The 16,054-nt window shown below is 29.6% G+C and overlaps 2 protein-coding genes and 1 long non-coding RNA gene across 3 annotated transcripts; 1 reads left to right on the forward strand and 2 right to left on the reverse strand.

The window, feature by feature from the left end:
- Positions 1 to 2,178: 2,178 nt before the first annotated feature.
- On the reverse strand, positions 2,179 to 5,973 carry HEX70b (hexamerin 70b). Its single transcript, NM_001011600.1, is given in 7 exon segments — positions 2,179 to 2,588; positions 2,963 to 3,315; positions 3,421 to 3,737; positions 3,825 to 3,993; positions 4,116 to 4,362; positions 4,929 to 5,262; positions 5,752 to 5,973. Coding segments are annotated over 7 exon segments (2,052 nt in total).
- A 2,824-nt stretch (positions 5,974 to 8,797) lies between these two features.
- Positions 8,798 to 11,113, forward strand: LOC107964857. The gene is made up of 2 exons (XR_001703970.2): positions 8,798 to 9,621; positions 10,920 to 11,113. It is a non-coding gene; the product is annotated as an uncharacterized LOC107964857 (long non-coding RNA).
- Positions 11,076 to 15,101, reverse strand: Hex70c (hexamerin 70c). Its single transcript, NM_001098717.1, is given in 6 exon segments — positions 11,076 to 11,545; positions 11,965 to 12,320; positions 12,459 to 12,775; positions 12,882 to 13,303; positions 13,924 to 14,257; positions 14,811 to 15,101. Coding segments are annotated over 6 exon segments (2,061 nt in total). The 5' UTR covers positions 15,036 to 15,101; the 3' UTR covers positions 11,076 to 11,138.
- Between the last annotated feature and the right edge of the window lie 953 nt (positions 15,102 to 16,054).

The following is a 16,054-nucleotide window of genomic DNA, read 5'->3' on the forward strand; positions in this document are numbered from 1 at the left end:
TTGAAGTATCTTACGATTTTTTTCGATGTCAATTATTTGATAAATAAATGTTATTAATTTCGAATCTTTCGTCGAATAAAATTATATATATCGACAATTTTTTATCTGAAAAGAAGAAAAAAAATTTTAAAGTTTTAATAAGGATATGCATAATAATATATTATACATTTTCGTAAAATAAAGTTGTATGACAGCGAAGGTCAATGAAGATTATTTTTTATGCGATTTGAATTAAGAGGAATAAAATAATCGCAAGATAATGTCGATAAGTCGATTGAAAAATAAATTTTTTAAAGATAAAGAGAATTATTATACAACTCCTCGATACTAAAATCGAATAACAATTATTATGTTTACCGCAAGTCAATATCATCGTGGGATAAGAATAACCCAATAACAATCTATAACTTTATTTTATAGAGTTTTCTTACCTTCATTCATCATATTTTTTTCTAATTATTAACATTTAATTATATATTTACACACTTTTAATATCTCTTGATATTAAACGTTAAAAAGAAATTTCTTTTAAAATTAAGAAAATAAAATCCAAATTGTGTGGCAAAAATTGTGTGTACACGAAAAAAAGTACAAATTCACAGAATTATGTAAAACTCGAATAAGAATTTATTGAAAAAATAAAGAATATCGATATTGTAAGCATAGAGACGATAAATTTAGATATAATATACGATCCTTGATCCAAAAAATTAGGTGTTTTTAATAAAATTTATTAGAATTTATGAAATTTATTAGACATGGTATTTAAATTTTATTATCATTATTTTTATTAATCACTAAAATACATTCATACGTTTTACTCCTCTCCTTTTGCTTTTAATTACACCAACTTTTCATCTTTTATTTCTCGATAATTTTATCAAACGTCCAGAAATTTTTCTTCTTTGAATGTGGTAATATATACGAATAAATATTTCAAATAAATTCCAAATATCGAGTTGCACGAAACTATAGCAAGAGAATAATAACATTTAACCTGATCGTGATCGTATAAATTATCGGATAGGTACCAACCAGTTGATAAAAATTTTGTTAATTCTGCTGTTAAATTTAAAAAGAAAAAAACGATAAAAAAATATAAAAAAATTGACAATGATCCTGATTTTTTTTAATTAAAGCACACATGTATGAACGTACACAGGATATATACACATTGGTTTTTATCTGTTTTATCGCTACGTAACTATTTATGTTGCAAGTATTTTCTCGTAATCGTATATCATTACAACATTAAGATACATATAAGAATGTATAAAAACGTTTTATCGTTGCTTGCCCGATTGCAATTATCGTGCGAAACACTTGCTCTTACTCGAGATCACAGTTTTCTTCCCATTATCAACACGGATTGGTTAATAATTCATTATAGTCAAGGGATACTATTGTCTCCGTTGATAATTTCGTTGTGATTTATGTGCCGGAAATGAAGTCCTCTTGTCTGCGCAGCTGCTGTTTTTGTTACCGATGGACATTCAATTATTATTAGATCCTTGCATGTACTAACAGTTTGATCGTTTAATTATGGAAAATTTAATAATCGATAATCTTCAACTATCTTTATGTGACGATTAATTGTAATGATTAATTAAGACAGAGGATATCTTAATTTTTGGAACGTTTAAATGTAAATAAAGATCATTTAACGTATCCGTATTTATAAATTTGTTTCTTGTTCACAATTATTTTAATCGCACATTTTCTTTCAAGTAATACGAAATATTTATCGTGTTTAAAATTAATATTAGATAATATTTATCTGTTATTCAAACTTTTCTTTCTTTTTTTTTTTTAATCAATTTTTACAGATAAATTAATAACCGCGAAATTTAAAAGACTTATTAAATTATCTTCAACTCATACCTCTAATATCTTTTTTGCAAAAGTACAAATTTTCCATGCACTTGTTCTTATTGTGTGGCTGTAATTGTTAATTCCTTTCTCGTGGTGAGACATAACAGGAGCATAACAAGAATTGGAAAAAAAAGAAAAAAAGATTTATAATTTTCATATCCTTTTATTTCGTTCACATCTCTTTTTTTCTCTCTACATCTCTCTTCCTTTAAACTTCGAATTCTTTTTTTTTTTCTACTTCAAATAATTTAAAAAAGAAAAAAATAAGGAAGAAAAGATTAAATCTACGTATTAAATTCTACACGTTTACAGGGCAACGTTCAACTCCTCCATCTCCCTATGATGAACGAGGACCTCCTTCACGTGGATGTTGGACAGTACTAAGAGCAAAGGATCGACAGGCTTGTCCAGAGGGAAGCCCATAGCACGTCCGTCGTAAATGTGGCGCCCCCACACAGGGGAGTCTATTTGGACGACGTTCGAGTCGTCGAATGGCGAGACGACCACGAGCACATTGTACGGCATACCTTCTTTCTTGCCCTTGGGCAGAAGAAGCCTCTCGGGGAAGCCGTAAGGCTGGGATGAATACTTGAACGTCTCGCTACCGTCCTCGCTGACCACCAGCCTGTTGTACAGCACGTCGCTGGGAACCTCGTCGGGGACGACGAAGACGGATTCGTGGCTGTTCCTCTCGATCGTGTTGCTTCCGCTTTTCACTGCGAAAAAAAATCGAAAGGAATGAAAAAAAAGTTTCGAGAGATTGATTATTGTCCATTAATAAAGATTTTAGAGCAAAGAAGTTAAATTTTTTAATTACTTTTTAGCCTTCTAACCTAAGATCTAGAAGATTGAATATTAATATATAAAATAGAGGAATTTTTTTTGTAAAAGTAACACATAATTATTTTCAATTATAAAATTATATAAAAGATTGCCCTTCTCTGTAAATAGAAAGAAAAATTCATTGCAAAAATAAACGTGTTTTGATCGGATTCATTATCTCTTTCCAACAACAATAGAATATACGTAATAGATATAAGAGAAACTATTCTTATTTATACAGTTTGTAAACGATAAAAATGATACGTACGGTTAACCACGAACTCGTCCATCTGCATGAAGTTCATGTAATTGTGCACGAGGTCAACTTCATGACCGAACTCGTCGTATTTCGGTCCAAGGAAGATACGGACCATACCTTTGACGTTTTTGTCGCTGTTCACGACGATGTGATAGGTAAAAGGTTTGTGGTTCAACCTGTATTGTCGAGCTTTGATCATGGTGTTCTTGGCTTTTGCGTGACTTTGAATCGACACTCCATTGTTCAACATGGACTCGAAATGATCAAAATAAGTGATGAGCTTGTCCACGGTCACGGATTCGATGCTTACACCTGGGAAGTTTAATTCTTCCGTGGTGTATTTCGGAAGATTTTCCTTGTATCTGTATAATAAAAATACGTATGCTTTCAATTGTAATTTTTTTTTTTTTCTAACGCAAATCATATAGAGGAATAACACTTGTTATAACAATTGTTATATATATTACTTGTGATAATAATCAAGGATGGTCTTGTAGATGCTGAAGAATACAGGATCCCTCAAGCTGGTAGACCACATTTGAAGAGCGGATGGCACGACTTGATACTTGACGTTGGATTCGTAACCGAAACCTAAGACTTTTCTCACGAGCAGATCCAATTGTCCGTATAATTGTACGTTAACGCTGTCTCCGTTACCTTGAACGATGTTACCAAGAACGTTCAATCCTTGCTTCGTGTACAACTTGACGTGATTGCCGTACGAGTCTACAACGTAGCCAAGATCGATGGCGGTTGAGATCCTGGTGTGAAGATCGTGGATCATCTATAATTTAGAATTTGAACGAAATAATTATTCTCTCGTCGATTTATCACGATATTATTGTTAATATTTAATATTTAGAGTGTTTACTTGAACATATTTCTGCATATGAAGTGGAACCGTAGCACCAGTTTCTCTCTGAGGGAAGGCAAGTCCATTGCGGAATCTCATAGTGGGATAATATCCAGTCGGTATGGGATGATCTAGGCTCACATAACTAACCTCACCCATGTCGTTGCTAAGTCTCTCAAGGTAATATCTGCGAGATGAATTTTAATTCGTAGATGTCGTTGTATTATATTTCTTACGCGAGAGAATATATGTGTAGAAAAATTGAAACTGTCTATAAAAATATTTTTATAGTTTGGTAAAGTAACGTACCTGTTCAATACTTGCTTATGGAGGAAGAAATAGAATTCACCCCGAATTTGTGGAAAGTTGAGCGAGTTTGAAAGCATGAAAGGTGGATAATTGTGATTCAACATGAAGTAGAAATGGTTGAGGCCAACATCTTCGGTGAAGTAGTTTAATCTCTGCTCGGGCACGTTGTGTTTGGTTAAGTACCATCCGGTATAGTTCGCCGCAAGTAAGTAATAATCGATGTTGTTGTAAGTCTTTTTCATGTCAGCTATTAAAAATGAAAGAAAATTTTCATGAATAATTTTTTTAATTTCAAAAATTAACCCGTTTCTTCCTTTCGTAAAGAATTATAATTTTATTTCATATGTGCTATAAATTTTGCATTTTGCGAAAATTCATTCTTAAATATACGAATAAAAGAAAGAATAGAAGATTGTATATAATAAAATTATAATATTTAACAGACTCATTATTGGTTGAATAAATTTTCGAAACAGTCTAAATATATTTTATTCGTTGTCTCCGAGACAATTTGGTTAAGTCATATAGGAATAGATTACGTTCAAAATGAATTGAACAAATTCAAATCGATAAAAATATTTTTCATCTAAATTTTTCAATTCCCATTTTCTAAAATTGGATATATAAAGATTGGAATTCGAATGAAACTTTCTACCAAAGTTTCAAAATTGAATAAAAATTTTCATCGATTGAATTTCAATTCTATCACTCTACAAGTGTTCATCGAGTTTCTTTTAATCACTTGTTCATTATGTATCATGTATTCGTATATAGAAATAAAAATAAAAAATAAAAAATTTCTACATAGCCAACCTGTGTCACCCATGGCAATGTTGTAAGCTTTCTGCATGACCTCATCATTGAAATATAAATGTGGCATCACCTCGTACATTGGCGGCAATTTCATCAGTTTGGTGTCAGGACGGTGGATCACGGCTACGCTTAACGCGTATAAGTACATTTGTTCGTTTACGTTGAATCTGGCCCAGACAGCTGTGTTGTAGAACACGTCGAACGTTTTGGCGCTGTACAGAAGACGGAAAAGCACCACGGCTTGGTGGCGCATTTCCTTGTTCATCATCGTGAACACTTGGCCACGTGGAAGCATTCCATGTTTCAAGAGTTGCATGAACTCGTTCACCGCTTCCTATTATTGAACAAGAAAAAAGAATTGAATTGCAAACTCAAAAAATGAAAAAGAAAACTTTTTTTTACAATGATTTTATTATGATATTTTATTGGTATCAAATTTTTGATTCATTAAACAATATTTTTCTGCATGTATAATTGATAATTGATTGTAATATAGAGAATTTTTATATTATACGTTCTGGTAAGCAACTGTATTTTTATATTTTATATTTTTTAAACTTTTCTCTATACACAGAGTGTTAATATATTCTCTAGAAGGCAAAGTAAACATAAAAATTGATTTGATTGATGCAAAAAGTACCAGTTAAGATTTCATGCTCAAGAATCAAGACTTTCCAAAGATCTTCAATACTTATAAAACTAAATTATACTAAAAAATTCTATCTAATCTTGGATCATCCTCATTGGTAACAAATTAATATCAATTCTTATAAAATATTTCAAGCTTAAAATGTTAAAAATCTCTTCACTTATTTCTACTTACTTTGTCATTGTAGTTGTCGAGATTTTCAACGAGATTGAAAGTGCGCGCCTTCTGGTAGAGTTCCGGATGGTAAACGGTCGGTTGGTCCACGTGCCAGAAGAGTTCGTAGATGTTCTTCTGCCTGGTGACATACGTCTTGTCGGCGACCTTGTTGGGCACCGCCTGGACAAGCAAGCAGAGACTCGCGAGAAATAGGAAACCGGCCTTCATGATCACGATCATTCGTTGAACCGTAGTTGGAAGAGACCGGGCCAGTCACCAGTTTATATAGTCGAATTCGAAATCGTTGGACTTCGATAAAACAGATCGATAATGTGTATCGTTCGGGTCGATTAAGGGTAAGGTCGCGAGGGTGGTGAAAGTAGACGGTTTATCTTACGTTTTTTTTTTTTTTCCTTTTAATCGTTGATAAAGATAGGGTAGGGTGCAATTTAGACGATTCGATCGATGTAATTACGCAATTCGAAAATGTATTAAAAATAATTTTTCTAGTAAAACCGTATTGTGCGAGTGAATTGATTGATTAATTTTTTTAACGTAAAAATTAACAAAATTAGGAATATATTTTAATAGATAATAGCTATTATTATTGTGCGACAAAAAAGAATTAATTAATCAATTAATTATGAGAAATAAATTTATTGGAGTATCTATGAGCTATGCGAATAAATTTCGAATACGAATAATTAATGAATACGAATGTTATATATTTAAAAATAATATTTATTGGAGGAAGAATTATTTGTTGTAAAATTGCCGCTAAAAATTCGTACGTGATCCCATTATCTGTACGCAAGTAATAATTGCCATATAACGAATTGATTATTTATTTTAAAATTAACGTTTCTTTTTATCAATCATTTTGATAAGTTCGTATATAATAAAATACAGTGAAAAAAATTAATTTTCGATCTATCGCTTTACACTCATTATTACGATATTCGAAGCATGAAATTATAAGGAACAACAATGATTTATTTCATTTCCATGAATTATTGGAAAAATAATAAAATTTCTTTTCAAAATAAATAATTTTAATCGATCGTAAATGTAAATTTACGGGTACAGGGTGTCAGAAATTGAGTTACACGAGAATGAATTTAAAAATTAAAGATATGTAACTTTAGAGAAAATAACGATATATCGATAAATTTTATATCGATAATGGAGATATAGCATAATACGTACGATATCATTGTTCGACTAATTCGAAAAATTCTCGTTAGATTAGAAGAAAAACTACAAGAAAAGGCAAACTGATATTATTAATTTTATTGCTTTGTAAATTAAATATAATTAATCGTGGAGATTTCGTATAATTTCTTTGGTTTAACGAACTTTGGAAAAAGAATAAATAAGAAGAGATCAATAACCCAACTTACGTAACAACATACGAAATCTAACAATGAACGAACTTTGCGAACTCGTGATAAAATTATTATGTTCGAATATCGAATATTACGATGATATACGCCGATGTCAGCGACTTATTTATCCTTTAAAATAATTTTCCAAACTCTTTGGAATGACCTCAGAGTTTGACATTGCGTTATATCATTAGTGTCAATTTGTTTCTTTCAACTTTTTTTATGTATTAGAATATTCATTTAACATCTTTTTCCATTTTCGAAGGAACTTCGAAGGAATCGGAAAAAATTTTAAATAACATTATTGATCAAAATTATAATTAATAGTAGCTACAAAATAGTAGCTTGATTCCACGAAATTATTTTTTAAAAATTATTTTAAGGAATGGATGGTTATATTAATTCATAACTGTCCAAATTGAGAACTTCCAAAGTTATTATATAATGAAATCAATTACCATTTAATTTTCTTTTTGCTAATTATTTTTATTTTTTCGTTTAAAGATACAGTTACATAAAATAGAAATATATTTTACGAATAATTTAAATTATAGGAAAAGGATGAGCACGTTTAATCGTACCAGCAAGGAGAATTAAGATAGACTCGTATCCAACGAGTCAGAGTAACAAGAGTAAGAAGTTTATTCACATTCGACACAGAGAAAGTTCATTCACTCCTTTTTAATATGTAAGATCGCAATTATTAGTTTTTAACTTAATCGCAATTATTGGTTTTTAGCTTATCATTCGCTCTTACGAGAGTCAATGCGAGCGTCTGCTCGAGACAGGTTCAGTCGAGTGAATCTTCTCGTAACAAAATATCGATAATCGTTATCTCGCGATATCGATATTTGTCGTCTCGCAATCGCAATTACATACGATATTTTTCTTTAGAAACTAACATTGCTTTTAACGTGGTTGGATCTCGAAATTTGATATAATCGATAAAATTGCGATATATACCTCTATGTAAATGAAATCTTTCGAGAAATAAAGGACGATGTCAAATTATACATCGAAAATGTAAAATTACAAACATTGATCGTAAGGACCATACGAAAGCAAATATTTCTTTAATTCGGCTAGGTATTTTGCGAGAGAGGAACGAAAAAAATTCTCTTCTTGATTGCAAATTGCGCAATCGAGACTATCGAAATTCTTATCGCGTGTGCAAAAAAAAAAAAAAATCGAAAACAGTGGTCAGACGATTTAGATTATTTATTTAGGTTATTATGTTTACAAAAATGAACAGGATATATTTAGTTGACGTAGGTCTTCAAATCAATTTTGATAACATAAGATAAAGATGCTTGTTTGTTCCAACTCCAGACGAGTTTTTAAGATATCGTATTCTCTATATGTAAAAAAATTAGATTGTCATTTCTTCATGCATGCAAAATTTACATACCGTTAACTATTGAATTCATTTTATCGCAAAAGTTATTTGAATATGAAACAAAAATTGCAATTCAAAGAAGGTTGGAAAATACTGATCCACAATTGTGAACAATAAATATAATGACACAACTGTATGATTTAATCATTTTGAAATGTAATTTTGAAAAAAATATAAAATTTTAGTTAGTATTTATAATTTTTGAAATATGAAGATTTTATTATACGATCAAATTATAAAATTGAATACAATCTATATGTTCATAACAATAATACATAATAATACATAAAACATTCTGCTGTTTATATGTATATTATTTTATACAAATATATTGTGGTGGCAATCAAAATGTGCATCATTATCATTCATTGTAATTTTGGTTATTGTAATTTCGTCCAAAGATTGTTTTATATTTTATTTTTGAAAGATCCATGGATTACTTAACCTCTCTATGAATATTTTATATTTGATCTCTCTTCCTTCCACTCCCTCCTGTTCATTTTCAGTTCCATCAATGCTTTATTCAAAAAAATGCAAATTTGCAATGATGCAAAAATATTGCATCATCCATTTTATACCATATTACTGTTGGATTAAGAGTAGGCCAGTTTCAGTTTGTTATTTGCAGAGTCAACGTTATTATTGCTTATTTTCCCCTGGTGGTAAATTGTTCAAGAAACAAGTATCTCGAAAGAGGAAATAATTTGTTCGAACATAAAGTACATACGAAAATAATTTTTGACTAATTTTTAATTTTTCAATTGGCTCATATTGGTTATATAATTGAATATGAAATTTTCAAAGGGATATTTATTGGTAGAAAGAAATAATGAAAGTGCGTTGAAAGTGAGTTCTCAGTTGACGGTGGAGGTAGAAGAACGAAAAAAAGAACGATAACAGATGTGCCTAACTCGAGAAAAAAAATTATATTGATAGCATTTGTGTATTTATTGGAAGTTCAAAGTGCGTATATTATAATTACACATGTACTTTGAAACATTTCGATCGCTTCAAGCATGATTCCATTAGAACTTTTTTCTTTTTTGGATTATCAAACGTGGTTGGATTCCTTCAAACTTGAGTTCATTTTCGTTGAAATATTTTCAGGTATATATATAAAAAAGTTCAAGGACTTTTATATTTGTAAGAAAAATTGTAGATTGTTATATAAAATAGATAATCAAATTTTAAAATTTTTAGATATTTTGTTTGAAAATGCAAAGATAATAAGAATATTTTTCTTTTTTAAATTTGCCATATAAACGTTATTTCTTTATATAAAAAAGTATATAAAATAAATAATAATGCCAATCAATAATAATCTTAAATAATCTTAAAATATTAACTTTATTTTAGTATGAATTCTTTATTAATTTTTTTTTTAAATTTATTTATTTAAGATCACATCAACTGTTTTAATTAATCTATTGATTAAGAGATCTTTTTGATCTTTTTTTTTTTTCTATTCAATGCATATAATTATATAATGCATATTTTTATATAAGTCATAATTTTTCTGATATTTTTTGAATTGTACAATAACTTGAACTTTTTTCCATTTTGTAACACATTTTATTGCATTTATATATTTATAGATCTATAAATTGTACATATTTTTTTTAAAGAGTAGAAGACATTCTTCTTAAACGGATTATTAATTAAATATTTATTTAAAAAATTCTGTTAAAATTATGAAAAATCCTAACGTATCTATTTCGAATCGTAAAAAAAGAGCTTGAATCTTAAAATTTCGAAATTTCGTTTTAAAATGTTTGAAATTGAATTATCAAGTGGAACAAATTTATATCGATTGCATTCGATATAATATTTCATATACATATTTCACATAATAATTGATGCAAATTATAGTGACGTAAATTAGTTCAACTATTTTTTCACGTTTATTGTAAAAAAAATCAAATTATATCACTCTGAAATTTATATCATTATATTTAATATCATTTTTAATAATTAACAAATTATGAAAGAATATAAAAACACATAAAATATACGATATTAATATTGTACGTATATTATGTAATAAATATAGATGTTTATAAAAAAGTTTGGAAAATATTTGAAAAATATTATACTATATTTCTAATAATAGGTTATCGTTCGAAATATCGTTAAAGACATACAGATGTTCTCGAATTTCATGCTCTCGATTATCGATTAATCGAAGCATTATATTTCGATAATTTTTATTCGATTACTCGATGAATAAAATCAAACTATATCACTTTTAAATTAGACCTCGAAATAATTTTAAAATTCAGTTTTGGATAAAGGAAAAAAGATAGCATTGAATTCGAGGATCACTATGCCAAACATATTTCAATCCAATAATTAAATAATAAAACGCAATTTCTTTTTATCGATTCTCATCTTATTTAATTTTACAGAGTCATCTTTTCAACCAAACAGGTAACAAGTGTTTTACTTGTGTTATATAACCTTAATTAATTCATCTGTGTAATAAAAAAAAAAAAGACCAACAATCAACAAGCAAAAAAATTCAGTTTTATTCAGAATCCTTTATTTAAAAAAAATTTCTTTGCAGAATATTGTAAAGCGGTCGTTTAAAAAAAGTGCACCATTTTGAACGAAAACGCAGTTTTCGTTCAGTAATTCATACTCTCCTCGTTTGGACGATTGTAAATGAACACATCCTTGAAGTACATGTTAGGAATGGTGAAGTTCCATGCCCACATGGGTCTGTCCAATGGAAATCCGAACACCTTGTCATCCAGCGTCATTTTTCCGTATAAAGGTATTTCGTACGATTTCGTGTTGCTTTCGTCCATCGAGCTCAGGAAGAAGAACATCTTGTACCTCATACCTTCCGGTTTACCACGGGGCAAGATGAGACGTTCGGGGAAGCCCAACATTTTTTCAGAGTAAGTGAATGGTTCGCTTCCGCCGATCGCTTTGTTCAGTTTGTCGTAGAATATGTCGCTGGGCATTATAGTTGACGTCGTGAACGGTGATTCCGAGCTCTGGCGTTCGATGCTGTTACTTCCGGGACGGACTGTAAAAATAACAAGGAGTTTAGAATTTTGATAATTTTTGATAATTAGAACAAAATATCTTTATGTTAATAATATTCATGTTATGTTAATATATTATAATATATTATAATATAATGTTAATATATTAATCTTTATGTTAATTTTAGCTAACACTGTGAAAGAATCAAAAATCGATAGGAAGAAAGAGAGAGTTTCAAGTAAATTTTAGATCAAAGACTTATCTACGATAAGAAGGAAATTCTAAATCAAATTTTAAATCAAAGATCTATTAGAAAGGAAATCCTAAGTTCTAAATTTCGAATTTTAAGTCTGAATTAATTAAAAAATTGAATGGCGTTGCTATTGGTGTGCGATATACTGTCTCGATATTTTGCATTATATATGATAATGTGAGGAACGAATAAAAAATAAAACTAACGTGTTACGGCAAATCGGTCCATTTCCATGAACAGATAGAAATATTTCTGTAGATAGACCATATCGTGTTTGATCTCGTCAAAGGCTGGCCCAAGGAAGATTCTCATCATTCCTTTCGTTTCCTTATCGCTGTTGATGTTTATTTTGTAAGTGAATCGCTCGTAGTTCATACAAGCACGACGCGCCTTCAAACGTAAATACATTCCACCTTTGAAATTTTCTACTGCCACGGCATTGTTGATCAGAGTGTCACATTTGTCGAAGTACGTGTACAATTTGTCGATATTCACAGATTCGAATTTAACTCCTGGCATCTGCAGTTCGCTTTGACTGTACTGAGGCTGCAGTTTTTTGTATCTGAATGCAAATAATAATTGGTTAAAGAAAAAATTAATAATTTTCTTCATTTTTTTCTCTTTATACAAAGATTGAATAGTGTCGAATATTAAAAGAAAAGAAAATTAGAAAACAATGGAATCTAAAGAATCAACATACCTTAAGAAATAACTCAAGATTTTTTGGTAGAGCATATAGAAAGCTGGATCTCTCATGCTGGTGGAATAACTTTGAAGAGCGCTCGGGATTAAGTTGTTCTTATTCTGGAAGTCGAAGTTGTAGCCCAGGATATCGCGAGCAAGAATATCGTACATACCGTAGAATTTCGTGTTAATAGAGTCACTGTTTCCTTCTATTACATTGCCAAGCATATTTAGACCTTCTGGTGTGTAAATGTCTATCTTCTTTCCATATTCGTCTATCAAGTATCCGGAATCGATAGCGTCCATTAAACGCATCTCCAACGCGTTGATTACCTGAGGAATGAATTTTTTTTCGTTATAATTTGGAATTAAAATTTTCTGCAATTGATTTGAATGAGACATTTTTCCTGTTATTTAAAAAATTTCGAATTTTACTCACGTTAAGATATTTATATTTATAATAGGGCAAAGAGGAAAATCTATTTCTCTGTGGGAAAGTTACACCATTGGAGTACATTATGGTGGAGTAAAATCCAGAATTGATGGGCTTGTTCCAATCGAATTCCGCCGTTTTACCAAGATCGTTTGACATTCGTTCGAGGAAATATCTAGTCATCAATTGCTTGTGAAGGAAATAGTAAAGCTGTCCACGTATTTCTTTGGGCATATGGTATTGGCTGCTGGACATCCAATAAGGCAACATTTCACGCATGTAATAATAATATGCATTCAATTCGACATCTTCCATGAAGTAATCAAGCTTGTATTCCGGATCGTTGTATTCCCTCATATATTTACTGGAATAGTTCGTGTTCACTATGTATGTTTCGATGTTGTTCATTCCAGTCACAACGCTAGAGCCTGAAAAATATTATTTTACAAATTAATCCTTAATTATAAGTGAATAAGTAATAATTAAAGTTCTCGAAGAGGTTCATGAAAAAAAATATCTAAAAATATCATCGATCATTCTTAAAATCAGTAGATACAATAGTGGAATAAAATTTTTGTATGAATTATTGTCGCAAATTATTGTAAAAATTTATTTTTCCTTTTCGAAATGTGATTTTTATTAATTTGAAAATTTGAAAATTAATATTATTAGTTTTTTAACTTTAAAATAAAACTATTACATTCATTTTACTATTTCATATAAATGAAATATAATTAAAATGATGTTATGAAAATAACATTTCTATCTCGGTAAATTATAATATTAATTTTATCAAAAAATTCATTAACTTTTCAATAATCATGAAACAAAAAATATAAAATCCATCATTTAATGGATTTTGATGACCTATTATATTTTATTATCTAATATATCCTATTATCCATTATATATAATTATTAACTTACAATAGACGAGAGACATTTTTAAATTTTTATTTTGAATATTTTCTCTTTTTAATCTTAGCGGAATTATAAAAAAAAAATAAAAAATAAATGATATATTAAGTATAAAAATAATTAATAGTCACCTCGAGACATTTTCAAGTTTTGTGCCTCTTCTATAACACTTGAGTCGAAGAAATAATTGGGATAGATCTCGTAGATGGCGGGAAATTTCATGTATTTAGTGTCAGGTCTGTAGAGGACAGCGATAGAAAACGCTGTGGTGAACATGCCGCTGTTCATCCGAAGTCGAGCCCAAGCGGCAGTTTTGTAAAACGTTTGGAAATCTTTCGCATTGTATAACAATTCGAACAACATTCTCACCTCGTATTTCTGCTCAGAGTTAAGCGGAGTGAAAATGGCATTACGCGATAGGAACATTCCCTGTTTGTACCACCACAGGAACTTTTGTACGACATTCTAAAATTAATTAAATTTAAGATTCAACTTTTTTATTGAAGTTATAAAATAAGAGGTTATATGTTATATTGCGATATATGAGATGTTAGTTGTACAAGTCTCCGATATTTGTCGCTTTACTACTTCGATATTACGTTTCTTTCAGTTTTAATAAAATATACTACGATTAATACGTTAAAATAACCGGTTTGTAGTATCTAAGTATCTATTCTACACATAATTTATAATTAAAATGATTATATTTCTATCTCGATAAATTACAATATTAATTTTATCAAAAATATTTTTATGTTTTGAATAATCGTAAATTAATAAATGAAATCATTTTGATGGATTTGTTTTATCCATATTAAAATACTAATTTCAACTAATTTCGCAAATAATCATGAAATCAAAATTGAAATAATCAAAATTATATTATTAGTGAAAAAAATATTCAATCCGTCATTACTTTAAATCAAGTAAGGTACCCAGGTCTAAATTAATATGGTATCCTACAGTAATTATTCGAAATTCTATAATTCTATCAAAAACCTTGATAAACAACAATCACCTTGTCCTTATACATGTCCATATTGCTTTCCATGTCGTAGTTCCTGCCTACATCGTACCACTCTGCATCGCTCAAGTCTGCCTGCCTTACGTAAAGCAACAGGTCGAATATCTTCTTTTGCTTGTGAAGGAAATCCATATCGGCGGTGTGCCTTCCGGCGTAGGAGGCGCCCTGTGCGCCGCAAATAGCAGCGAGCGCCACCAACAAAACTACCTTCGACAACATCCTTGCGATGGATGGAGGGGGAAGGGAAAAAATATCTTTTCACCGTCGACACCCGTCGTTTCGACGTTTTGTACCGATTATGGGCTTAACGGCGAGCTTTTATACTTATTCGGAATAGGATAATCACATTAAACCTCTGACCCATATCATACTTACCGAGATACTATGTGTCATCTATATACATTTGTACGGTTGATTAGTAGACACGAATATTTCTTCCAAACGCGATATGATATTTTTTCTTTTTCTTTTTCTTTTTATTTATTTTTGAAGAAAAAAGGGAGAGAGAGAAAGAGGTAAAATAAAATGATTATGAAAGTCACAGGGCATTCGAAAGAGAAAAAAATGATTTTAAAAGCTTTTAAAAAGATTTTTTTTTTTTTAAAGAAAGAATTTTTTCAAAATTTCAAATAATTCGCAATTTCAAATAATTCCCAATAGCAGTTTTTCATTCTAAACTTTTCGTTTCGACCATTTCGTTTTTTTCTATATGCTACTCATGTGCAATAATTTGAATAATCGAGATTTCGAATAATCGAGATCGATAATTTGGATAATCGTGAATCGATTAATCGAATTCCCATTGTATCAGATTAGATTTGAAAGTGTATAAGTGTATAAGTGTATAAGTGTATAAGTGTATCTAGTGTATAAATAATGTTAAATGGAAAGCTTAAAAACACTTTCACGCAATTTTTTATTAAATTCACATATTATCAATTCAAATTCTTTTGAATATAATAATCGCAATATTGGATAAAAATCGATGTTTAATTTTAAAGAAATTTATTTGAAAATTAGTTAGAATTAGTTAATTTCGAGAAGTTGAATTTTTTTTTTATTAAATTTTTCAAAGATATTTTTTAGCTTTTGAATTTGGCAATATAGATACATTTATAGAGACCATTATATTTATATAAATACACAAATCACGCAAAAAGTCAAACTAAATTTCATAAAAAATCTCTAGGATTTAGAAAGAATTAGAAAGGATTAAATATCAATTATTTCTCCTGTTA

Source organism: Apis mellifera, linkage group LG8, assembly GCF_003254395.2.
Source record: "Apis mellifera strain DH4 linkage group LG8, Amel_HAv3.1, whole genome shotgun sequence".
Classification (NCBI taxonomy): domain Eukaryota; kingdom Metazoa; phylum Arthropoda; class Insecta; order Hymenoptera; family Apidae; genus Apis; species Apis mellifera.